The sequence below is a fragment of the Oryctolagus cuniculus genome, chromosome 17 (assembly GCF_051225735.1).
Source record: "Oryctolagus cuniculus isolate XC-2025 breed Fujian yellow rabbit chromosome 17, ASM5122573v1, whole genome shotgun sequence".
NCBI lineage: Eukaryota > Metazoa > Chordata > Mammalia > Lagomorpha > Leporidae > Oryctolagus > Oryctolagus cuniculus.
This window is the reverse complement of record NC_142883.1, coordinates 14104266-14129832: the sequence shown is the minus strand read 5'-3', so window position 1 is coordinate 14129832 and position 25567 is coordinate 14104266. Positions and strand designations below refer to the sequence as shown.

General features: G+C 42.1%; 2 protein-coding genes across 14 annotated transcripts in view; one reads left to right on the top strand and one right to left on the bottom strand.

Moving 5' to 3' along the window:
- CEP95 (centrosomal protein 95) overlaps positions 1 to 7521 on the top strand; it is a 34209-nt gene extending 26688 nt beyond the window's left edge. For 5 of the 8 annotated variants that reach the window (XR_016223520.1, XR_016223518.1, XR_016223522.1 and 2 more), the window contains 7 exons: positions 839 to 968; positions 1632 to 1801; positions 1909 to 1983; positions 3084 to 3236; positions 4429 to 4575; positions 4852 to 4923; positions 5227 to 5569. Coding sequence is in view for 2 of the 8 variants with exons in the window: in XM_070060461.1 (XP_069916562.1) it covers positions 839 to 968; positions 1632 to 1801; positions 1909 to 1983; positions 3084 to 3236; positions 4429 to 4575; positions 4852 to 4923; positions 5227 to 5403 (924 nt within the window). In the remaining 6 variants the exon portion in view is untranslated. Of the gene's footprint in view, positions 1 to 838; positions 969 to 1631; positions 1802 to 1908; positions 1984 to 3083; positions 3237 to 4428; positions 4576 to 4851; positions 4924 to 5226; positions 5570 to 6992 lie in introns of those variants that run through there. The other 3 variants (XR_016223521.1, XR_016223519.1, XM_008271719.5) reach the window with 1 other exon arrangement.
- Positions 7522 to 8704: 1183 nt separating this feature from the next.
- Positions 8705 to 25567, bottom strand: part of SMURF2 (SMAD specific E3 ubiquitin protein ligase 2) — a 142321-nt gene continuing 125458 nt past the window's right edge. For all 6 annotated transcript variants that reach the window (XM_017349279.3, XM_089316792.1, XM_089316791.1 and 3 more), the window contains 7 exons: positions 21623 to 21737; positions 19559 to 19737; positions 17150 to 17287; positions 15846 to 15966; positions 13525 to 13726; positions 12213 to 12288; positions 8705 to 11893 (listed from right to left, as the gene is read on the bottom strand). In XM_017349279.3, coding sequence (XP_017204768.2) covers positions 11794 to 11893; positions 12213 to 12288; positions 13525 to 13726; positions 15846 to 15966; positions 17150 to 17287; positions 19559 to 19737; positions 21623 to 21737 — 931 coding nt within the window. In that variant the 3' untranslated portion in view covers positions 8705 to 11793. The remainder of the gene's footprint in view (positions 11894 to 12212; positions 12289 to 13524; positions 13727 to 15845; positions 15967 to 17149; positions 17288 to 19558; positions 19738 to 21622; positions 21738 to 25567) is intronic.

Here is a 25567-nt window from a genome sequence, read left to right as displayed (position 1 = left end):
CTTATTCACAGAATGGCCAAATTACTAAAATATGGTAAAACATAAATACCAAAGAAGATGAGCATTTTTTCTCCCTAAAACTTCAGTTTATTAAGGATTTTTATTGGTTTAGTAGTTCACCTAATGCAGGGTTTAAAAAAAAAAAAACCTAGGCCAGCAGACTTATAGGGGAGTAAGAGAAGAGCTGTGTTAAGAAGCTCAACATTACGTTTACCTTGCCTTTCAAAAGGATAACATAAGAAACTCAGTGGAAGCATGAGGAAATGCTTATGCTAAAATATTAATGAACAAATCAGGATATAAACATACTAAATAGTTGCTTGGGAATTTTTTTTAGGATTTATTTGAAAGGGTTACACAGAGAAGGAGAGACAGAGAGAGAGGTCTTCTATCCACTACTTTCCCAGGCCATAGCAGAGAGCGGGATTGGAAATGGAGCTGCCACGATTTGAACCGGCATCCATATGGGATGCCGGCACTGCAGGCGGTGGCTTTACCCACTATGCCACAGTGCTGGTCCCAGGAATTTTCTTTTAATCTACATGAAGTTGTCGAAGAAACAAGTATATCAAAATGTTAATAGTAGTTGTAGTTAGGGTCTAGGACTGTTTCAGTCTGTAGTGACTGATTTGGTTCTTTTTCGAATTCTAAGGGATGCCAGAGGGCAAAAATGGCTTTAGAGTAGATGAATACTAACCAGATGTTAGAAATCTGAAATAAGGTGGTTTGGCTAGGGATTAGCCAGCTATTTTTGTCAATATGTGATATTGAAAGTGATGTATAAAAGAGTTGTTAGACTTCTCTCTTGTTTTTATTCTATTTTGTCTCTGCTTCTAAGGAAAAAACACACAGAGAAGCTGTTCATAAAGGAACTCCAAAACGTAGTCAGCCCTGGAAGACTTACTCCAGAAAAACCACAACTCAGAGTCCAAGAGGTGGCTTCCCGATGCCAAATAAAGCAGTTCCAAGTAAGAACCACAAAATTGTACTTTATGGAAAACTGGCAACCTTTGAAAGTGTGTACTGGGTTCCAAGGACACACACTGAAAACATGTACCAAGGTAGCTGTGGCATGTTCCTCTTCTTATCACTGCCACATGGCTGGTTCTCTGTCAAGAGGACTGAGTCTTAAGCAAGCAAGTACCTTAGGGAGCCCTGTTCACTGGCACCAAGGCAATGCCAGGGCTACCTGCTGCTCCAGCGTTAGCCTCGCTCTCTGTTCACTCACTCCAGTGGCTGTTTTTGTTTCTGGGAAGTTGGTAGAACCGTGGGAGTGCTCGAAGGCAAGCAGATGGCTGTCCAGCTTCTGCATGTTGGTTATTGGTGCCAATGAGTGCCGAGAGCCCTGCTGCACGGAATGAGGCCACGTGGATGCAGGCTTCAGACTGGGAAGCACACGCCTGCCAGGAGGGCTGAGCGGCTGAGCAGTGGGGCCAGCATGTCGTCAGTCAGAACTGCGGAGCTTCTCTTTTTCCAAAGTAGTTGGTTTACCCTGGTCAAAGAAGGAACGAAAGTATTGTGTCCATGGAGCTTTGTTCTTAAGCTCAGCACTGAGACAGGCAGTGGTCTGCCAGGACTGGGGGGGTCCTGCCGCAGAGCGCTCACATGAAGGCGTCTCGTCTCCCTCGCAGTGAAGGTGAATGAGCACAGTCTCCTGCCCCTCATGCTCGAGCACTTGCCATTCCTCTATGTTTCTGGCCCAACACTAAGCAAAATGTGGAAACAGCAAATTGCACAGGTTGAACAGCTCAGAAAAGAAGCATACAGAGAAAACCGATCGAAGAAGAAACTCCAGGATGAGGTACGTTACTGTCAGTTCTAGGGGTGGGACTATAAATTAGGAGAACTGCTCCTGAGGATCGCGTGCACTGCGTTCCTAACCTCCTTGCCCTTGTGTCTCCCTTACAGATCGACGCAGCCCTGAGAAGGCATGACCTCCTCACTGCCCTTGTCAAGAAAGAATACGAGCACAACAGGAGACTGGTGAGTCAAGGGCCAGTTGTGTCCAAGTTTGAAGTGATGCTCTTCATTCCTTTATTTGCACCAGCTGGGCAACAGTCCCCCCAGCTTTTACATCAGACACTCGCCTAGGGAGGCAGTGAGGGTAGGGCTAGGGAACCTTTCTTCTGCCAAGGGCTTTCTGGATATTGCTAGCATTATTCATGGGGCATACAGTTTTCAACTTAAAAATTAGCCTGCTGTAAATTCATGTTGCATTGCAAGTAGTGGCTGCCATTGGGGTGGCAGGGCAAGACCAAATGATTTCGTGGCCTTATGTGGCCCCCCTGAGCCAGACATTCCTATCCCTGGTCTGGGGCTTTCACCAAAATTGACTGGAAGGAGGTGTATACACAGTTTCATTTAGTCTTTGTGGTAGTACCTCAGAGACGTTTCCTATTGAAAGGGAAACCTGAGGCTGTGAGCTCTGAAGTGCCTTGCCCTGGGTTTTGCCCTGACAAGCCAAGGGTTCGCAGGAGAGTAGTGCACCTGTCTCTGTACTCCACAGCCCCTTGTAGGGGCCAGGGGGTGGGAACTTAGTCTTTTTTCTCTCCTAGCTTCTTAGGTCCCAGGTAGAGAGCGTGAAGAGATTTTAAATCTCACCTGAGTGTGCAATTGAAATAAGCCATGAGAAAGAACTGTAATCCTAAATAGTTCCAAAACAGCCCTCAGGACAGTGTGTTGCTCTGGTGTGGGGAAAATACGAATCTCTGAACACCTAGGTTAGAGCTTGCTGCACTTCATTTCATCCTCGCTGCTCTTTCCTTCCTTAGTCTGGGCAACTCAAGCTTCGCTTCAAGTCTTGAGAATGCCGTCTCCCTGCTGTTCTCAGGTGGCATCTGGGTGTGGCTTAGCAGCCTCTGGTGGAAGGAGCAGAGATCCCCAGTCTTTGCCAGGAGTGCCCAGGGTCAGCACCGCCCTCTGCAGCGGGAGGGCCTGTCGAGGCTGAGAGGGTGTGGGAGGCCACAGGCCTGCTGTGCCTGCCTTGCTCTTAAAGACGGGGGGAAGGGGTGCAGGAGATGGGAGTGGAAGTTTGGGTCTGCGTGCAGCTTGTCTTTACCCCTTGTTCCGTTTCCTTTGCTTAGCAAGAGTTTAAGGACCGCATTCACAGACAGAAGTTGACCCAATCAAAGATAAAAGAAAATCGCCAGCAAATTGTTCGTGCCCGAAAGTATTATGATGATTATAGAGTTCAGTTGCGGGCAAAAATGATGAGAATGAGGACCCGGGAAGAGATGGTACGTAGACTTTTCTATCCAGTTCTTTGAAGAAAGACTCTTGTCTCAGTCTGAATTCAGAATCCAGATGCAGATCCTGAAAGGCTAGCCCCAAGAACCGGCCCTTGTCCATGCTTTCTTTTATTAATGGTGCAATCCCAGCTGGTCTCAGCCTCCTTGGCCCTTATCTGAATGTGAGGTCGTGATTCATTCTGCTTCTCACCCGTTCAGCAAGCACCTGCTGTGGGGATTTGGGAGCATGTTAAAAAAAAAAGGGGGGGGGGGGGGTCCACCTGAAATCAGGTTACAGTGTGCTGCGGGCTGTCTGTACACGGCGTCTGCTGTCTCCCAGTCATCTCTAGACTGAAATAATGATTGTAGTTAATTGGATTAAATACTCAGATATTTCTAGAGATACTACTAATGAATGCATGGTTGTCAGTACATGTTCTCCCAAGAATTTTTTTAACAGAACACGTGGACATATCCAGGTGCTTTGAGCAAACTGATGGTACTTTGTTTCCGCTCTGGGATTCTAACCTAATATACATGGTTGCTTGAAAATTCTTTAGTCATTAGAGAAACACAAATCAAAACCCATGAGGTACCCTTGGCACCCACTATAATAAAGCTAAATGTTTGTGAGGGCATCAAGTGGGACCCCTTTGGCAGGGCTGCTGGGTAAAATGGCATAACTGTTTTGGATAATGTTTGGCAAATCTTCAAAAGGTTACCAGAAGGTCCGGTAGAGTTACATATATCCAAACAGAGATCCACACAGTGTACTGCAGCATTATTTGTAACAGCCAAAGAAGGAAACAACCAAAATGTATATTCCTATAGTAGAATATGCTTTGGCAATAAAAAGAATTGAAGTACTGATTGGGTGAGCCTTGAGAACATGATGGTAAGTGAAAGAAGCCAGATGCAAAGGGCCAAGGGGAGGGGAGAAAACCAGGTGTGACTGCTAAAGGATATAGGGTTCCTTTTTTGCGTAATTAAGATGTTCTGAAATGACACACAACTCCGAATATACCAAAACCTACTGAATTTATGCATGTTGAAAGGGTGTGTTTTGTGGAATGTGAATAGTATCTGACTACAGTTGTTTTTAAGTCTTTGTGAAATATAATTAGTATACAATTCTAGTTAGAATAATTATATTCCTCAATGAAAGTTACACATTTTATTTTTATGATTAAATAACTGACAGATATTTAAGAAACTGTTTGAAGAAGGTTTACAAATTCAGAAGCAAAGATTACGAGACCTAAGAAACTATGCTAAAGAAAAGCGAGATGAAGAAAAGAGACAGCACCAGAATGAACTGGACTCGATGGAGAACTACTATAAGGACCAGGTGGGCCCGCTGTGCCTGCTCCTGTTAGAGTGCGCTTAACCCCTGCCCCGTGTCGAAGCTCATAAAAGTCCATGTATTAACTTAGGGCTGGTCTAACCTGTAAGTGCTAAATTCTGTTTTCAGGATTGAAAAATAAGCTGATATCTGGCCATTGTACGTAGTGTATATTGCCCCATTTTCATTAAAATAGATTTTTTAGCCTATGAACATTGAGGATAAGATCTGTTACATTTGGGCAACACACTTTGATTTCTTTTTTCTTCCCTTTATGAACAGTTTTCATTACTGGCAGAAGCCATCTCACAGGAACGTCAAGAACTCAAAGCCAGAGAGAAATCTCAAGCCCAGGTAATAATGAACAGAGTGGAATAATTTGTTTTTTAGGAAACAGAAAACAACTGTCTTATACCTTTTACAAGAATATTAAAAACTCTACCTGCAGTCCAACACTTAATGCTTTGCAAGTATCATAGACATGCTATTTGCTGTCCCGATACTACCTGTGATCCAGGACACTTGACTCCCTGGGGCAGTCTCTAAGAAGCCCTGCTCAGTGAAGTTCATGGAAGAGCTGGATGGTGGCAAGGGAACAGCAGATGGGGGCCTGCTCACCTGTGTGAACGGCCGGATGACACGAACCCTCTCTTCTAGACGCTGCAGAAGGCGAAGAGAGAGCTGAGAGCCAAGATGGAGCGCGAAGTCCAGCGGCTGCAGCACCTGATCACACAGGACGGCGACGACGCCTTCTTCCGGGAGCTGGAGGCCGAGCGCTTCAGGTCCCGGCTGCAGCTGGCCTCCTTCCAGTACAGTAAGAGCCCCTTCCCGTGAGGACAGGCTTCACAGGTGAAGTTTCTGGAGACTCTACCAGGACAGAGCTAGAAATGAGCCAGTAAACGATATAAACCAAAAGAATCATTTTTAAATGATTTATCTATATTCATTCCAATAATTTTTGAGGAAATTTTTAAAATAAAAATTCTTTTCTTACGCTTTACTGTGTTTGAATTTATGACCTGAAGCCTGTTAGAGCAACAAGAATAGAGAAGGTGCTTGTAGACGCGAATTCTCTTAATTTAAAAACCAGCACTGTGGGCTCTACAGAGTTAAGCCTGCCGGTACAGTGGATGTATGTGCAGATCTTTCCAGCATGGCTGGAAGATGAGAGAATTGGTGCGCTGTGGCTTCTGTGAGCTGGCAGGAGACAGCAGCACCAGTTTGCATGCCATAGGAGTATAGTGACAGCAGGTGGGAGAGAGGCATCCTGCACTTGTGGGCTCCATCTCTGGATGGGGGAACAGGAGAAGAAAGAAAACCCACTTGATGGTATCTCCCTTGGCAGGGACGGCTTCGGAGAAGGCCAAGAGCTTCAGGGCAGCTGAGGATACAGGGACTTTGCAGATGAAAACCATAGAGGGGCAGAAGGCATGAGAAAAGAACTGGGGTAGGGGTAGGCACCCCTGAGGGCATGGAGAAAGCAGAGATGAGAACAGAGGCCCATGCAGGGGTGAGAGCCGTTGTCCTTGCAGGTCCCTGGATCCACTGCCGTGGTCACAGTGCTGCCTTTTGGGAACGGCAGGCAGGGGCTTCCTATGAGGAAGGCTTAGTGAACCAGCCGGGTTTAGAGCACCATGAGAAAAGTGATACACTAATGGCAAGGCAGCAAAGGCAGACCAGAAAGGATGAGAGATGCACAAGACGAGGCTAGCTAGGTAAGCGCTGGAAGCAAAAATGATAAAGCAGATCTAAATAAAGATATCCACAGTATATTCTTGAGTAAATGTTAAAAGTGTGATACTAGTTTAAAAACTGAGTACTGTACATACAGTGCAGTAGAGTAGAATGTCTGGGACAGTTCAAGTACAGCAGCAGGTGGGACTCCAATGGCACAGGTCACTTTGTGCTAGGTATACTTTGATATGAATAAGGTCTAAGATGGTGCTCTTTACAAAGCTAAGAAATAGGTAGGAATGTATAAGAATTAAGAATTGACAGAAAGGATAGGTTATTGCTTAGGAAAGTCAGAAAACAGGAGGGACAGTGTTGGTGCAGCTGTTAGGTCTCTGGGATGCCTGCATCCCAGATCACAGAGTCCATTGGTGTGAATTACAGCTCCACTTGTGGTCCGCTTTCCTGGTGCTGTGCACCCTGGGAGACAGCAGGTGATGGCTCAAGTGGCTGGCTCAGTCTTGGCTGCTGTGGGCATTTAGAGAATGAACCAGCAGATGGAAGATTATCTGTCTGCCTTTAAATAAATTTGGAAAAATTTAAAAAGGCAAAATAAACAATGGCATCATAGGAGGATTCTTCAGTAAGTACATGAAAATGTGTATTATGAGAAAACTATGCAACTCAGAAATTTCTTGCACCAAAATAAACCACTTTTAATTCTATTTTTCTTTTTTTTCTTTTTTTTTAAGATTTATTTATTTGAAAGTCAGAACTACACAGAGAGAAGAAGAGAGGCAGAGAGAGAAAGGTCTTCCATCCACTGGTTCAATCCCCAGTTGGCCAAAACAGCCGGAGCTGGGCCAATCCAAAGACAGGAGCTCCTTCCAGATCTCCCTGACGGGTGCAGGGGCCCAAGGACTTGGGCCATCCTCCATTGCTTTCCCAGGCCACAGCAGGGAGCTGGATAGGAAGTGAAGCAGCCGGGACTCGAACTGGTGCCCACATGGGATGCTGGCACTGCAGGTGGTGGCTTTACCACCAGGCCACAGCACTGGCCCCATTAATGCAATTTTTCATGAGGCCCCTCAGGTTTCTGACCAACAGAAAGCAAATGAAGTGATGATAAACTCCGCAAGGGGAGGATGTTGAAATTCAGTTGCTGTGGGGAGAGAATTCTATATGAATCAAGCCAGTTTGTTCATCATAAACACATGCTATTAAAATGTTATTTAGAAACTGATGTAATAAATATATTTAAAATAAAGTCGAACTTTAAAATCTGATTTGTCTTTTGTTAGGAGTGTTAAAGTGCTGGCCCTTTTGGGTAATTACCTCCTTTAGCCTGTGACTCGATTCTTACTCTGTTGTATATATCCTGTTGTAGGCATCTGGGATATCAGGTACAAATAAGAAATGCACTGGGTAACATGACTGACCTTCACTATAGCAAAAATGCACACTTTGCAGGCAACCACATGCAGCAAAACTTCACATCACACATTAGTCAAGTGAATCTTTTGGGTAATTCATGGACTATTATATAGTACTGAAAATCATTCATGTACTAAAACTTTACAAACTATAGGTAAGCCCAATAATGTACCACTGCTACTTACATGGCATCTCCCAGTGGTTCCATCCTGTTGTAGCTTATACTGTGTAGACAAACGGATCACACTCATTCCTTCTTCTCTCATGTATTTGGCTGGACTTTCTTTTTAAGACTTATTTGAAAGGCAGAGTTACAGAGAGGCGGAGAGAGAGGTCTTCCATCCACTGGTCCACTCCCCAAATGGCTGGAGCTGTGCCAATCCAAAGCCAGGAGTTTCTTCCAGGTCTCCCACGCTGGTGCAGGGGCACAAGGCCTTGGGTCATCTTCCACTGCTTTCCCAGGCCATTGCACAGCGCTGAAGTGGAAGTGGAGCCACCGGGACTTGAACCAGCACCCATCTGGGATGCCGGCATTGCAGGCGGCAGCTTCACATACTCCGCCACAGTGCCGGCCCCGTGGCTGGACTTCATCCCCTAGCATTTACAGAGTTGTGAATCATAAACCTTACCGTCCATGGCTTCCAGGAAAACAGAACTGACTGCTCCTCCCATTCAGGGGATGTTAGTGCTCACCACCATGGTATGACTGGCACATGTGAGGCCGCCCCCACAGCCCTGCCCTCCAGACCCTAACAGACCTGGTGACCAAACAAATCACTCCTCCCCACCAAAGTCCACACCTTCAAAACACAGCCCGTAGCAGCCACTGCCAATCAATCCAGTGCCCAAAGCAGGAGAAAACACCCTCCTCCTCGCTGCACCTGGAGGCAGAGTGAAGTCCTGGGCTTTCCGCACTCTGGAATTCAACAAAGCTGTCGACTAAGGAACACATGCGCTGCTTCAGCTTCTCATGTTACAGCGCTCGTGCTGACTACAAAACCAGTCATTCAAAGCAGTTACGAACTCAGTATTCTTCAGAAACGATGCTGTGACAGTGCAAACAGCATTCATTTTATTGCTCAATTTCGGCATGGGCACATACAATAGTTAATTCTTAAAAACCATTTATACAGATGTTATTGATAAAGCTCATGTAACAACTGAGTGAAAATACAAAGAATATCAAAGCTAAAACACTCTGTAATAAATACAAATACAATGAAAATGATAAAACTTTGTTTTTAAAGTCAGTTTGAGAAAAGGAAGAATATTACATAAAGTGAACTAATTACATCTAGCAATAAAACAACTCAGCATTTGGTACAATCATCACCCTAACATCAGAATGTTAAATACCACAAGTGGCATGCACCCGCTAACTGCAGCTTAAAACAGAAGCAGAAGGAGCTGCTTTAACCAAACCGCGAAGATGGCTGGAGCAGTCTCCACTCCTACCAATGCACTGGAAGTTTAAAGCGGATTTAGTGTTGTAAAATAAAGTGAATTACACTGTATTTAAAAGAGAAACTTGTGCTCTGGACCACAAATACAAGAAAGACGACTTGGTAAAAAACCCATTCAGGGCAACAAACTATGTGCAAAACAAAATTACACTATACACAGATGTATTTAAACGACACTAAGACATACGGCCCTCTGACAGACTCACCTCCAGCTCACGCTGCCTGTGAGCTCTACAAAGTAACCACTGTTCATAAGTAAGCATTCATTCTTGATGGAAAGGCAATAACATGGAAAGGTGACATCTCATATCTGAAATAACAGAACTAGAGGAAGGATAAGAAAAGAGGGACATGTGGAAATAAATATTCACATTAAACATGAGGTGCACGTCCAATGACAGATTGGGGATTTGTTTGCTTAGCACCTATTTGGAAAGCAATCGGGTAATTCTGAAACTGAAATCTGAATCATTTTTCATATATCATGTAGGTGATACTACAGACTGTAATGGAGGGTAATTTCTTTTAAAGCTGTATTAAGTCATTGTTACAAAGTTAAAAAGGCACTCGAAAAGCGATGGTATTTGCCTGCTTTCTACTTTACATTAAAACAACAGTGGTAGTAGCATTTCGTCACTGCTGCATCCCTGTCAGTTACAATTTTATAAAGTGTTCATCACGTACTTACATTTTACTGAAAGATTTTAAGAGTAGGCACAATCACCAGCTGCACTAGTGCTTTAATATAAGAGATGGACCTGCAACTGATAAGGAGCTATAATGAAAGCTGAGAATTACTGACAAAAGCATCGGAAGCATCGCGGTGCGTTTCACGATGCTCTCGGTACTACTACGAGTGCAGCAGGAACACAGTGTTGGAAGAAAGGTCAGCACAAGCACACTACCACTGCAGTCAGGGCTGCAAGCAGCTTGCTGGTTGCAGTCGAATGTGGCCAAGTGAACTTGGAAACCACACAATGTTCTCAATGTTTCCTTTTAAAGCAGCAAGATCTCCACTTTTATTTCCCCCTTCCCCTCCCCGAGCCCACCCCTTGAGAGCTTGGTGGGATTTCTAACATACAAAAAGAGAAGGAAACCTGGAGCTGCTGGGTCAAGGGCGTTGGGGAGTTCAAGGCTCCTGCTCAGACACCAGTGCGGCCCTTCCCTCCCTCTCCCTGCCCCTTCTCTCTGGACCAGCACTCCTGCAGTGTCGCTGAGAAACCCTCTCAGCTTCAGGAACATGGACTGAAGCCCACTCAACCGTGTGAAACACAAAGGACCTGCTCACTTATTTCATAATCAATGTAGAAAAAAATAGTACATATTTTTGATGGTTGAATGGAAAAATCCAACCATGATTTCCTATTTTTCCAGTTCCTCACCCATGATTTGGGCCACCTCTGGACCGTGCATGCCCCACGGCTTCACAGCTGGATCTGGACGTTTCTGTAACACCAAAGGGACTGCAGTTCCCTTACTTGCAAAATGCACTTGTCAATCCCACAGTGACGTGTCCCCCGGAGCTAGACCACTGTTTCCTTGGTACTCACATCCCCTGCTCATCTTCCCCAGCATCCTCCCACTCCACCGTTAGGTACTAGCAGGGCTGATAGCTTGCTGAATAATCTTTAGAGAAAAATGTTTCCTTTCCATAATTTTAGATTAAACTTTTGAGCAGTTAAAGTTTTACTTGATCCACACAGTAATTATAATCAGGTGCACTTGTCAGACTGTGGTTTCCAGGACTAGGATGTGCACATGCTAAACTGACCCAGAAGAATGAAAATCTTATCCCGCCCATATGTGCAAGAAGCTAAAAGAATGCAGTATTCTGATTTAAAATGAACTAAATCCAAAATACCTGATCATATTGATTCAAGATAAAAATATTAGGTTTTTAACAAAAAGTTTCTTAAAAACAGGGAGCCCCTGAACACACTTCATTGTGGCAAATAAACGTGAGTTTAGACCACATGGTTGCTTTAGAAATTTGACAACCAAAAGTAATACAGCTGTATTCCAGGAAATTCATGCTTAAAAAATATAAAAACAACCCACTTAAGCTAGGCTGAAACATATAATGCAAAATATAATGCTCTGTTATAGAAAAACATAATTAAACATGTAAATGGCTTAATTTCTTAAAGATAATGATCCTTTTAGCCAGTTGTTTACAAAGGTAGAATAATTCAAAATAATTTTATTATTTTTTTTTTACAAAGAAGTACAGGAGCTGTTCAAAATCATGTATTCAATCAAAATGAAATGGGACTTGTACCGACTGCTGAAGTTGTCTTGATGTTTGAGAAACGTGAACTCTGTGAAGCAATTTGAATAGATTACCTTTTATAAAAATAGTAGTAGTCTTTAAAGTGTAGAATACTGCCTAACTCTGGAAATGTAGGAAAAGTCAGCATTCTTTAGTTCAAGATATTAATTTTAAATAGCAGCTGAATGTGGCCTCATGGCAAAGCATAAAGACCTTTTATTCCTTGAAAAGGAATTTCAAAATTGTCCTTTCCCCTCACAGTGTCCTAAAAAAATTTAAGGGGGGGATGGGGATGTTTTCCTGTATTTCAGCATTCTTTGAAATTCTGCTGAAAGGAGGCTGTCGGCAGGGATATAAATAGAGTTCTGGGTAAGTCCTTGAAGCTCATCATTCCACAGCAAATCCACATGTTTCTTCGATGGCTGTTAGCAGCTTTTCATAGAGCTTTTCATAGCTTTCATAGGGCGGAATGTCTATTCGATTGAAGCTGTGAATAAGCAAATCAGATTTATAAAGTTCATTCAAAATAAGTAAACTGGTCTGGCAAATACACTGGTAACAGCCATATCACTCTGTGTCATGCAGAAAATGTAAAGGTTGTACTTTCTCTAAAATAGAGATTACCACTTTGGGCTTTTCCCACTAATTTTTGAATAATCTTAACTTTCAAATTATTTAAAAGAGTTGCTTATCCTTTTAAAAATTCATTTACCAATAATAAAAATAATGAAAAATCAAATCTATGTGAACTAACACCTATGTATATGGAGTTGGGGGAAGGGGCAGAAGCTACAAAAATAACTCACCAAGTGTGGGCTTTTGGCAGATTGTTGGTGCAGGCATCAATCTGGTGAATGGTGAAGAGCCGCGGGCCCGCAGCACCTGCGAATGAGGAAATGTGGGTCACATCGCTGCAGGCCCGCGCACAGCCTCTCGAGTCTCAGCCTGAAACTGGTCCACAAACCACAGGGTCTAGGGCAAGGGAAAGGCTGGCAAATCCACACATGCTACCAACGGCAGCAGGGAAGAATCTGGATTTTGAAAGCTGGAATTGCCCTTGGATACGGCTGGATTCCTGAATATGCTAGCATTTCAATCTCAGAAAAAGTTCAGAATTGAAATGCCTTTGTCATCGTTTATAGAAAATCAGTATAAGAATTTCAAAATAACATACATAGGCACACATTCAGAAAATGGCAACCTAATGCAAATTTAATTTCATGATTCAAACTGGGCTGACAGCACAGGTTAACAGCCTATACAATCAATTCCAGTTAACACAGAAACCCACACCGAGTGCAGGAGAAACGCAGCCTCTCTTATGCATCTGGACAGTCCGACAGCTCTCCGAATAGGGAAGGGAGGCACAGCTCAGTAGGCTTTGCCCAGGGACTTCAACGCTCCCACTGCAGGGGGCACTGCTGAGGCATGTACCCACCTTGTGTTTCTTCACGCATCACCAGCAGTGGCATTAGCTTTGAAAATGAAGGGCTTATGAGGTAAAGGAAGTAGCTGCCACCCAGGATGCACCACAGTTTCTAGCAATATTACCAGTTCATCCAAAAATTAAACAGCTATTCCAAGGAAGCAATTCTTAAAAATGGAATATGGTTGTAAATAAATGATTGAATGCCATGCAATAATTTAAGTGCTCTGACCAAACAGATGGGTTCTATGACTCATGCTGTCTCTTTCTATTAAAAGAATAAAAAGGAGACAAGAGAGGCATCCAGGTGGGTAGATGTTTTGCCAAGTTGAGATGTAAAGATGAAAGTGGACAACTTCCCATACAAGAATGTGCAACAGAATTAACAGCACGGTGGCCAGAAAATGAAAGGCAGAGCATCACCACGTACAGTGCGATCTCTAACGTGCGGCACTCACTACAATCACAGAGAACCCCGCAGAAAAGGCTCTTGGGAGGGGAACAAGAGAGAGGAAGGAGAAGAAGGTATCATGATGTGAAAGTTGCAGGTAAGAAACAGAGTGAAAAGACAATCTGTTCATAAACACATGGTTTGTAAAATATTCATATAAACCAAACACTGACACCTCCACCCCACCCCACCCCACCCCAAGGGTGATACCATGTGGCCTGTCCGTCCCCAGGCTTTTTACCCTGTAACGCTTTGAAGCCCTGGAGAGGCACTCTGGATGACCCTGTCACAAACTGAAGTAATCGCGCTCGTCGCTCTTCATCAAAAAATTCCACAGCTTTCCAGAACCACTTGACCACATTGCTGTCTGGTGTGCAGTGTTTCAACCTGGTGTTTACCTTCCAGTCATTAACATCTATCTTTCCAAGTCCGCAAATAATGAGCTGTCAAAATATTGCACAAGTCATCAGCCAGTGGAAACCAAAGCCATGCCCCAAATTCCTCAATACAGAACTATAGATTCGTAGTGTTGGTTCTTATTTGCTTGTTCTTAATCAAAGGTAACATCACCATCATCTGGGAAGCTTTTCGAAGTACACACCAGGCCCTATCTTAGAGGGTTTATTTCTGGGCATCCACTGTGAGAAGATTTATATTTTAAAAAGCTCCAGAGGTACCTACTTACTGTAGGTTCCTCCACAGGGTCAGAACCACCTCTGTGGTTCTAATTTCATAATAGAATTCTGAAGTTTTTTAAGTGGACAAAAAATGAGAACCAAAGAGTATAATTAACATTTGTTTTCCTTTTCAACACTTACTAGCTTTGTGATTTGGGGCAACTCAGCTCATTCCCTCAGCCAGCAGTCCTCTCTCTGCTGTCATAGGGAGGGAGTAGCATCTGTTTTACTAACCCCTGGGAAAGCAACCTGTAGTGCCAGCAACTCAAAGAATGTATTTTGAACAAGTGGTTATACAATGTGCTTAATAATCTTGAAATGATATTAAACACAAAATACAGGAACACAGAGCTCTGCTTGGCAGCCTAATGCAGGGTCAGTACAGATGAACAATTTCAAAATCACTTTGATACTATTAATGTTCACATTAGGGTTCATAGGGTCCAAGACCAACTCATCTAGCTAATCCAACCTGTTTATGACACTGAATCACAATAGTGTGTGGAATAAAATATAACTTGTAAATCCTAGATTTTATATAATTAATCTCATTAGAGTACCACACTAAAAAACACTTTTTTTTCTTCTTAAAACTTCAAGGATTTCATTAGCAGTACAAACTATATAATAAATCCTAATGCCACTAAACAAAATCTCCACAAAGCTACTCTAGGGTCCTAAAAAGATTACTGAATCTAAGCCATACTTGCAGAGAGGATATTATCCAAAAAAGATTATGGGCATATTTCTAACACAAAAGATACCTCCTAAATTCTTTTCCTTAGAGGAGTGGCAATTACAAGGCCAAATTCCTCATTCATTGTATAAACAGATGAAAAACAGATGACATTCCTGCTATGTTCTCCTCCTCCTTCTGACTACTTCCCTCTGGCCATTTCACGAATAATAATTCAATCATAAAAGATGAGGATACGATGAGTCAACCCTATGCTATTAGATTTGTTTGCTAGCAGAGCAGTTAACAGATTTAGTTAGAAAGGACATACATTAAAGTTAAAAGAATATAGTCATGTGGGCTGGCATCGTGGCTCACTAGGCTAATCCTCCAGCCTGCAGCACCGGTACTCCGGGTTCTAGTCCCGGTTGGGGCGCTGGTTCTGTCCCAGTTGTTCCTCTTTCAGTCCAGCTCTCTGCTGTAGCCCGGGAGTGCAATGGAGGATGGCCCAAGTGCTTGGGCCCTGCACCTGCATGGGAGACCAGGAGGAAGCACCTGGCTCCTGGCAGGGCAGCCATTTTGGGGGTGAACCAACAGAAGGAAGACTTTCTCTCTGTCTCTCTCTCTCTAACTCTGCCTGTCAAAAAAAAAAAAAAAAAAGAATACAGTCATGTGTTAAATTATTTGCAGACTGGGGCAGGCGCAGTGGCACAGTGGGTAAAACTGCTACCTGCAGTGCCAGCATCCTATACAGGTGCCAGTTTGAGCCCTGGCTTGCCCACTTCCGATCCAGCTCCCTGATAATGTGCCTGGTAAAGTAGTGGAGGATGGCCTAAGTGGTTGGGCCTTTGCACCTACATGGGAGACCTGGAAGAAGCTCCTGGCTCTTGGCTTCAGCCTGGCCCATCCTTGGGTCATTGTGGCCATTTGAGAAATGAACCAGCAGATACAAGACTTCTATGTCTCTCCAATCTCTCTCTCTGACTTTCAGATAAATAAATCTTTAAATAAGAATATTCACAATTCACAAGAGATTGCTCACTCAGAAATTCCAAAGAATGAAATGACATTTCTTACAACTAAGAATTCTCACAGCACTGAAAACAAAATTTCAAAAGCATCAGAAACACAACTTTCCTTTAAAGCTAAGAGAATAACAGCCACTCTTTCTTGTTGCACTAGATGTTGTCATAATATTAACGCACTGACCTCTAACTCCTTTTCATCAAATGTCTTCAGCAGATGCTGTGGAATGACTTCATTAAATCCTTTCTGTAGAGCCAGGAATTGAGCCTCAATGCCTCGTAAAAATCTCCAGTTCACATACAGCCTGTAAGATGGGGTAAGGGTTTCACAGGACCATATATATTCAGATTTGCTAATAACTATGAATCTCTCCCTCAAGCAACAGTGCACTGTACAAGCATCTAGCATAAGAATTTAGTCTAAAGTCTAAAAGAATCTTAGACTAAGGAGCTAAATGCATACCTAACTGTGAGGCAGGTCCAATGTAGATAAAAAGTTGTAACCTTGCATTACCAAGGGCAGCATCAAATCTGGGAAACTCCTAATAAACTTTAGGGTCTAAAGTTAAAATCTTGATAAAATGTTTTTATAAACTTAAGCATATACACCAACAACCAGAACAGAGCTCATTCATTCAAAAAAGATCATCTTTCTGGTTTTACTTGAAAATATAACTGAATGGTGGGTATTTTGTTTATGTCTGGGGGAAGTTTGAGGGAAAAGGAGGTAGAGTACTCATAACAAAAATGAGAATAAATAGTAAGAGCCAATAATAGTAAGCACCGTTTGATTAACTACTCATCGTTTCCTGGAGACTGTAAAAACTCTGGAACAAGTGTGTTCCCAACAAGAAGCACATTGAACTACCTCTGTCGTGTAACATTGTGCTTTTAACTGGGACCTGTAATCATATGTGCACTGCTTTATCTATCTGTCCCCACATCTTGGAACTACTCATCTGTCAAATTTGTTATTTACATTCCCTTTTCTAAACTAGGAGAAAGAGTTCCCTACTTTAAGAAGTAAGTTTAACATTGCATCCTCTGCAAGACCTTTTTTGTTTTGTTTTTGTTGGTTGGTTTAAGGGGGCAGCAAAACTGCACTGTAGAAGTTTTTCTTTGTTTTGTTTTTTTTTTTTTTTTTTTTTTTTTTTGCACACTTGTAGTTGGAAGGCAATTATTACTGTCTGAACCCTCAGCCATTTGAGCCAAACTGAGGTCTCACATATGTCAGCAAAGAGGCCATCCTGGCCTCTCAGTCCTGGCTGACATCTATGGAATAGCAGTGTGCCATCCATCCCTGTTCTCTGCCCAAACTAGTCGAACCCTGGAATTGTAAGAAATAAGACAGTGGTGATTTTTAAGTCACTAAATTCTGTGGAAACTTATTCTGTAGCAATAAATAATACTACCTAAATGCTTAAATGTTTTTTACACTGCCATTCTATATTAAAAAAATCTCATCCTTGATAACATAAAACTATTTACCTGACATATTCTTTTTTATTTTCTTCAGTAACAGGTATACTTTTGCCATTTGGCTTAAGTTCATGCTGAATAATTTCACCATATGCATTATGTTCAACACAGAAGGTATGGTCCAAAACACCTGTAATATCATTTTCACTAGGTAGGCAAGAGAAAAGGATACATAATTAGCAAACCTAAAATACAGTCTGTTAAGTATATTAATTGTTAGAGATAAAAATACGACAGTTCCATGACAGGACAAATTAAGGTCAGACTCCTCTCATTAGCTCCTACGCTTCCACATCACCTAATTCTTAAGCAGAAAAGTCAGAGCTTTAACCTTCATACACATCAGAAGCATTTCACTTTCTGAATAATGAGGAAGAGTTCTGGTCAAAGCTAGGCTAGGCTAGAATGACCAACACAGGAAAATTATGTCTGGAGCTGAGATAACAGATCCTACTCAATCTGGGTACCCCAAGAGACCAAAAGCCTGAGGACCCCCAATAAGAAAGCAACCTGTATACTTTGTAAAAAAATATTGCTATTTTATTTTCATAAACTGAATTCCTGCAAATGACTTTTTTTTTTTTTTTTTTGACAGAGTGGACAGTGAGAGAGAGAGACAGAGAGAAAGGTCTTCCTTTTGCCGTTGGCTCACCCTCCAATGGCCGCTGTGACCGGCGCGCTGCGGCTGGTGCACCGCGCTGATCCGATGGCAGGAGCCAGGTACTTCTCCTGGTCTCCCATGGGGTGCAGGGCCCAAGCACTTGGGCCATCCTCCACTGCCTTCCCGGGCCACAGCAGAGAGCTGGCCTGGAAGAGGGGCAACCGGGACAGAATCTGGTGCCCCGACCGAGACTAGAACCCGGTGTGCCAGCGCCGCAAGGTGGAAGATTAGCCTAGTGAGCTGCGGCACCGGCCGACATTGGTTCTTACCTTAAACAGCATTAGTTTTTTGATAAGCATTGTTCTAGCAATCACTTCATTAAAAGCAATGGAGGCAGGAATTTGCTATTCTAACACATGCAGGATTGTGAGAGAACCTGCATTACACTGAAGACATCATCATATATAGTAATTTTAAAAACAATACATAAGGGCTGGCGTTAAGCTGCTGCCTGGGTTAAGCCACTTCTGTGACGCAGGCATCCCATATCAGCCCCGTCTGGAGAACCAGCTGATGCACTTTCCATCCAGCTCCCTGCTAATGTACCTAGGAAAGCAGCAGAGGATGGCCCAAATGCTTGGGCCCCCACACCCATGTGGGAGGCCCAGAAGAAGCTCTTGGCTCCTGGCTTCAGCCTGGCCCAGCCCCAGCCATTGCGGCCATTTACGGAGTGGACCAGAAAACAGAAGACCTCTCTATGACTATGGCTTTCAAATAAATAAATAATAAAAAAAAAAAACCTTAAAAAATATACACAGGTTGAATGTCTTTAATCTGAAAAGTTCCAAAATCTAACTTCTGGTGCCAAACATGAGGCCATTTCACACCTGGCCTCTTGTGACAGGTTACAGTAGAAACACAGTTATACCAAAAATATTCTATAAAACTACTTTCAGCGTATGTGACTAGGTATGTATGAAGCATCAATGAATTTCATGTTAAAACTGTGTCCCATCTCCAAGATATCTCATTATGTCTAAGGATACTTCAAAAAGTTTGTGGAAAATTGAATTGATATAAGCTTAATCTGGTACAAAAAATTCTGCAAGTTTTTTCATAAGATATATTTTCCATGGACTTTTGAAGATCCCCCATATATGTAAATATTTCACAATCCAAAACACTTCTGGATCCAAGCATTTCAGATAAGGAATATTCAACCAGTACTAGACTTTTATCCTTTTTAAAGTAATAATACCAGGGCTGCCGGCGCTGTGGCGCAGTGGGTCAACGCCCTGGCCTGAAGCACCCGTATCCCATATGGGCGCCGGTTCTAGTCCCGGCTACTCCACTTCCAATCCAGCTCTCTGCTATGGCCTGGGAAAGCAGTAGAAACGGCCCAAGTCCTTGGGCCCCTGCAACGGCGTGGGAGACCGGGAGAAGCTCCTGGCTTCGGATTGGTGCAGTTCCAGCCATTGTGGCCAATTGGGGAGTGAACCAGTGGATGGAAGACCTCCCTCCCTCCCTCCCTCCTTCCTACTTCCTTCCTCCCTTCCTCCCTCCCTCCCTCCCTCTCTCTGCCTCTCCTCTGTGTAACTCTGACTCTCAAGTAAAAAATAAATAAATCTTTTAAAAAATTAAAATAAAAAGTAATAATACTAACTTTAAGAATTTGAAATGCATAAGAAAGCAGCTGAAAGGAGAAAAGTCTGATGTGGTCCTAGTACTCAAATAACCACCCTTAATATATACTTTTAAATTTAAAAAAAGTACATCAGTTTTAAAACACAGACAGATAAAAAAGACTCCATACATACAGTATCCACACTAAACTGTTATGAAGATCTGGATCAACCAACTCCATGTCATCCAAAGTAATTGACTTCCCAAGTAACTGTTTATAAAACGGCAGTGTGAAGCCACCGTCAATGTAATGTCCATGAAACACAGCCATTCCCATTATTCGTCCAACAAAGTGGAAATATGATAAATGCTCCTGAAGGGAAAGTTATAGAAATACTCAATTCTAGACAATTTCTAATGAGTCAATATTTAATCAACATTAATCTTTTTAAGTAACACATATCAAGTCTGTATTCTACAACCACTTAGAATAGGTTATCACATCAAGGCTCAGTTAATCGTTAGGAAGTATTTCTATAAGGTACATTCACAATTCTTTACATCACTACAAAACAAGGGTGAAGAACGTCGGGCCAACCACCACATAAGGCCCACAGAAAACCTTTACTGGCCCTGCCAAGGCAACTGTAGTTGCCTTGCAGGCAGGACTCAGAATTTCATACATCTATAGCAGGCTCATTTTTAAGTTGATAATATTGTATGGCCCACAATGATGCTGTAAGTATTCAAACGGCCTTTGGAATAATAAAGGTTCTTCACTCTTGTTATAAAGTGACACATTCCAGAGTCCGTGCTTCTATCTAAGGATACAGGCATTTTGTGAAGTTTAAACTACAGTCCCACTGCCGCTTCCTTAGACCACTGGCAGACCCAGTTCTCTTCCTCTCCTCTCACGTCCTGCTGAGACCTTCGTCGTAGAAAACAAGCTTTTAATCCGAAAGCTTCCTTGACCTAACTAGAAACTGAACTTTAGAAGACCATAAATTTAAGACCGCAGATCTGGTGCCGGAGTTGGATCAGAGTCATGATTCTGCTGCTTACTAGCTATGCATACTTGGACAAATTAACCCTTGCAGGACTACCTGCCCACGTCTGGAAATGGGGAGAATAGGACTAAGTAAAAGAGGTTTCTTTCTGAGGAGCACAGTGAGGTGATGAAACCCATGAGGGAGCCATCCCACAAAATGTGAGCTGCTGCTACTGCAGTGGGAATGGTGGGCTTCCCACCAAGAGCCTTCATTGGAAAACTTTCCCATATAAAGAGTTCCCTGTAACAAATCTAACATTTCCATCATGTTTGGATATAGATGATATTTCATCAGATGGTTTTATTAGTTGGATATTTGTATTTTAAAATTCCTTTATGTCTCTATTTAAGGAATAATTTTGTTATTCAACTAAATCTCCCTTTTATCTTAATGATAGTTATCCCTTCTTAAAAATACATTCACTACAAAATATTGACATAAAGTAGGCAAGTATAAAAATAAAATAAAAAACACCCAGTATCTAATAACCACTGTCAATATTATAGAGCCTTTCAATGTTCACATATGTATCTATGGAAACTGCACCACACTATTCTGTAACTTTCTTTTCAGTTAACACATCAAGGACACCATCCTCACATGTCATAACTATTATTCTGTAATATCATTTTAGTGGCTGTGTATGCTCTCAGATGGAAAGATACTAGAATATAAGACAATAATTAATCATAACTGCTGATTTTTGTTAAGTGTCTAATTACAAAGGAGTTAATAGTGTATATAGCATTCTACTAAATGCAAAATAGAAAGGGTCCTATTTAATTCTCACAACTCTCCTCTAAGGTACGAGCTGTATGTATTATTGCTGACAATGATCAAACTGAGTCAATGAACTTGTCCAAGGTCACAAAACTCATGGTGATGAGACAAGGATATTGTTACACATCCTTCTAATTCCAGATTCTATGCTCTCAATCATTCTTATCATTTTACTTCATGCCATAATTTAATCAATTCCCCAATCCCACTGTTGTGGACAGCTGTGTGATTTCCAATTAGGGCTACTACAAACAATAAACATCCTTATGCCCAAATCATACACATATCCTTAGTCATTTACTTAAGAAAAGTTTCAATTAAAATATATGACCAGGGAAAGGACAAATAATTTTTATGTAATAAACTACACTGGATGAAAAGTATTATAGGTCACAATTTAATTTATTTCATCCTAACTATAAGTCATACCGGGTTTACTGCAGAATCAGGATTTATCTGCAACGTATAGATATCATCTCTTGAATACTGGAAAAGGCCATAGTATGGATTCAACATTTCATGTGACAGGAGATACAACCATTCCCTAGAAAACCAGATATGAAAAGGCAATTTTTTGTTAATGAAAACACTTTTATTAAAATATGCCACTATTTTAGCAAAGACTTCTTTTTAATTAATAAAAGGAAAAAAGCACTAAGTATAGTAAGATCACATTGGAAAAATATGCCATTCCCAAATAGCGAAGAAAAACACTCTCTATTCATTATATTGAAGTCACTTCACATTCAATTTGGAGCAATTTTATTACATCTTAGCATCAGAGGTTATAGATTATTTATTTATTTCTTTGACAGGAAATTATAGGAATTATAGACAGTGAGAGAGAGAGAGAGACAGAGAAAGGTCTTCATTCCGTTGGTTCACTCCCCAAATGGCCAGGACGGACGGAGTGCGCCGATCCGAAGCCGGAGCCAGGTGCTTCTCCTGGTCTCCCATGCGGGTGCAGGGTCCAAGCACTTGGGCCATCCTCCACTGCCCTCCCGGGCCACAGCAGAGAGATGGACTGGAAGAGGAGCAATCGGGACTAGAACCGGCACCCACGTGATATGCCGGCGCCGCAGCCAGGGGATTAGCCTAGTGAGCCATGGCGCTGGCCCAGCATCAGAGGTTATAAAGGTATTTGACCCAGCAATTCAACTGCTCATGAGATGCTACAGCCCAGTGGTCTATTAGTTTTAATTGCTAAATAAATTTGTAATCATGATATAAAGAAGGGAAGAATGGAGTTTTATTTTAAAATACCCATGGTAACCTAGATTACTCTGGTCCATTCCTATCACAGAAGATTTACAGGCATTTATAGCTTACATAAAGCAACATTCATTTACTCTTACTTTGGGGTAAGGGTATGCTTTTTGGTATGATATGGTTTCACATCGAATTTCATTATCCACTTTATTATCTTTGACATCATAAACTCTAAAACACACCATGGTAAGTGTAAGTCAGAGATTCCAAGGCCCCTAAATAGGTATGGACTAAAGGACAAGCCTGTCTTCTTTGGGTATGTTCCATACCACTTCCTGATTTCAAGTGTGCATCAATGTTTTTAAAAATCTCAAAATAAATAATATTACCATCTCAGACTTACTAAATCCTTTATGCTTTTCAAAGTTAAAAAATAACTCACTACTCATCTTGGTAAAACAAATGAAATCACTGGCCTAGGACTTAGGAGATATATACTTCCAGTCCCTATTCTTGTCATTCTTCACCTAGGGAAAGTTACTTAAATGATATGTTCTGATAAGGATTAACCAACTGAAAAATATACTTTTAGCAAATGCAGTGAAATGCCACTAACAACTAGTTAAAGAAACATATTTCAAAATCTGTAACGTGCTGCAGTCTAAGCTAAATTATTACAATTATGTATATTACCACTGAAAAACTTGTCCAGGGATAAAAAAAGAAGTTTCCACGTAAACAGTTTTCTCAACACAAACAGCATTCACCTGATATGTGTCATGTGTACATGTGTGTTTCTTTAAAAGAGAACTCAATTTTTTCTTTTGTTTCCCCAAGCACTTAGAACACACACAAGGAAGAACTCAACTATTTTGGACTTCTACAAAGAAGAAAGTCCAGAAAAAGTAGTTTATTGCCATATCCTTTTTATTCTGCTTAAACACTGATAATATTAAGGTAAAAGCAGATTACTTGTTTAAATATAGATGCCACTAGCAAATAATTAACCAGTTTCCCCAAACATTCAAAATCTAATTATGAGTAAATATTAAGAATTTCACAGGAATGATCAAGTCTTAAGTATGATGCACAGTGAGCACTTTTTAAAAATCTAAAAAATTTTGCGGAGTGACAGGATTAAGAGAGTCTTCAGAACACAGTGATGCTAAACCATAAGGCTTAATTATGGGGCTTAGTGGTAACAGAGTTTAATTTAGGTTAGATTTACAACAGGAGAAGCTGAATTATCATGAGGGTCCTTAGAACAATTCTATAGACAGCTATAGTATTTCTCCTACATTAACTGAATTCTCAAATATGGAAAAGATATTCTGGTTGTCTACACACTATCAAGAAAATAATAATTTTTATTTGATTTGTAAATGATGAATGTAGCAAAAACATTATAGCTGCTATACTGACACACTGATATAGACATATAAACACAGATGTGCAAGCACACACACTCATTTACCAAAAAAAGCCAAGGCAGGAGTGCCTGGTACTGCTAGGAGCATCTGCATCCTATACTGGAGTATCTGGCTTGGAATTACAGCTCTGCTTCCAATCCCAGCTTCCTGCTCATACACATTCTGGGAGGCAGCAGACAACAGCTCGAGTACCTGGGCCCCTGACACCTACACGGAAGAACCAGACTGAGTTCTGGGGTCTTGACTCAGGCCTGGCCCACCCCCAGCTGTTGGGAACATTTGGGGAGTGAATCAGCAGTTGGAAGATGTCTCTTTGGTCTCAGTTTATCTCTGCTCTTCAAAGCAAACCAACCAACCAACCAACCAACCATCATGGGCTGGGGGATGTACAGCCTTGTGGTGTATCAGCCACTGGCACTAACACCAGCAAACCATACGTGAGCCAGTTCTTGTCCTGGTTGCTCTACTTCCAGTCCAGTTCCTTGCTAATGGGCTAGTGCTTGGGCTCTTCCATCCACATGGGAAACCCAGGTGAAGCTCCTGGATCCCAGTTTTGGCTTAGCTCAGCCCTGGTCAGTGTAGCTACTTGGGGAGTAAACCAGCGGATGAAAAATCCGTCTCTCCCTCTCTGTAACTCTGGCTTTCAAGTAAATAATTTTTTTTTAAAGGCATGATAATGGAAGCAAAAGGAAATAGTATTCAGTTTAGATTACATATCATTAGAGTCTCAAGACTATTCCTGATGACAGAAAGCAAAGGAATAATAAGGGCAAAGGAGAGAGATGGAGAAAATACAGGAGCTGCAAGTCTTCCCAAAAATCTGTGCAGGTTTGTGGCTGGTTGTTAGAGAAGGTCTCACTGGGATACATGATCCATTAGGGAGTTCTAAAATACCCATCTGGGGCCAGCGCTGTGGCACTGCAGGTTAACGCCCTGGCCTGAAGTGCTGGCATCCCATATGGGCACTGGTTCGAGACCCGGCTGCTCCACTTCTGATCCAGCTCTCTGCTATGGCCTGCGAAAGCATTACAAAATGGCCCAAGTCCTTGGACCCCTGCACCCATGTGGGAGACCAGGAAGAGGCTCCTGGCTTTGGATCAGCGCAGCTCCAGCCTTTGTAGCCAATTGGAGAGTGAACCAGTGGATGGAAGACCTCTCTCTCTCTCTGCCTCTCCTCTCTCTAATTCTGACTCTCAAGTAAAATAAATCAATCTTTAAAAATAAATAAATAAAATACCCATCTGATAACAATGCTACTGTAAATACTTTTAACTTCAAATTTATATTAGAATATCTCTATATTGCAAACAGAATATTACACTAGAGAAATAAATATCAATAAGAAAAGTTACATCCCAGAAAGTAACTTAAATCTGCAAGTATAAAGATCAAGTACAGGGGCCTGTTTTGTGGCTTAGTGGGTGAAGCTGCCACCTGCTGTGCCGGCATCCAATATGGGCGCCAGTCCAAGACTGTAGACCCAGCTGCTCCACTTCCGATCCAGCTCTCTGCTATGGCCTGCAAAGGCAGCAGAGGATGGCCCAAGTCATTGGGCCCCTGCACCTGTATGGGAAACCTGGTAGAAGCTCCTGGCATTGGATCAGCGCAGCTCCAGCCATTGTAGCCAATTGGGGAGTGAACCAGCAGATGGAAGAACTCTTTCTCTGCCTCTCCTTCTCTGTCTGTGTAACTCTTTCAAGTAACAAATAAATCTTAAAAAAAAAATCAAGTACAA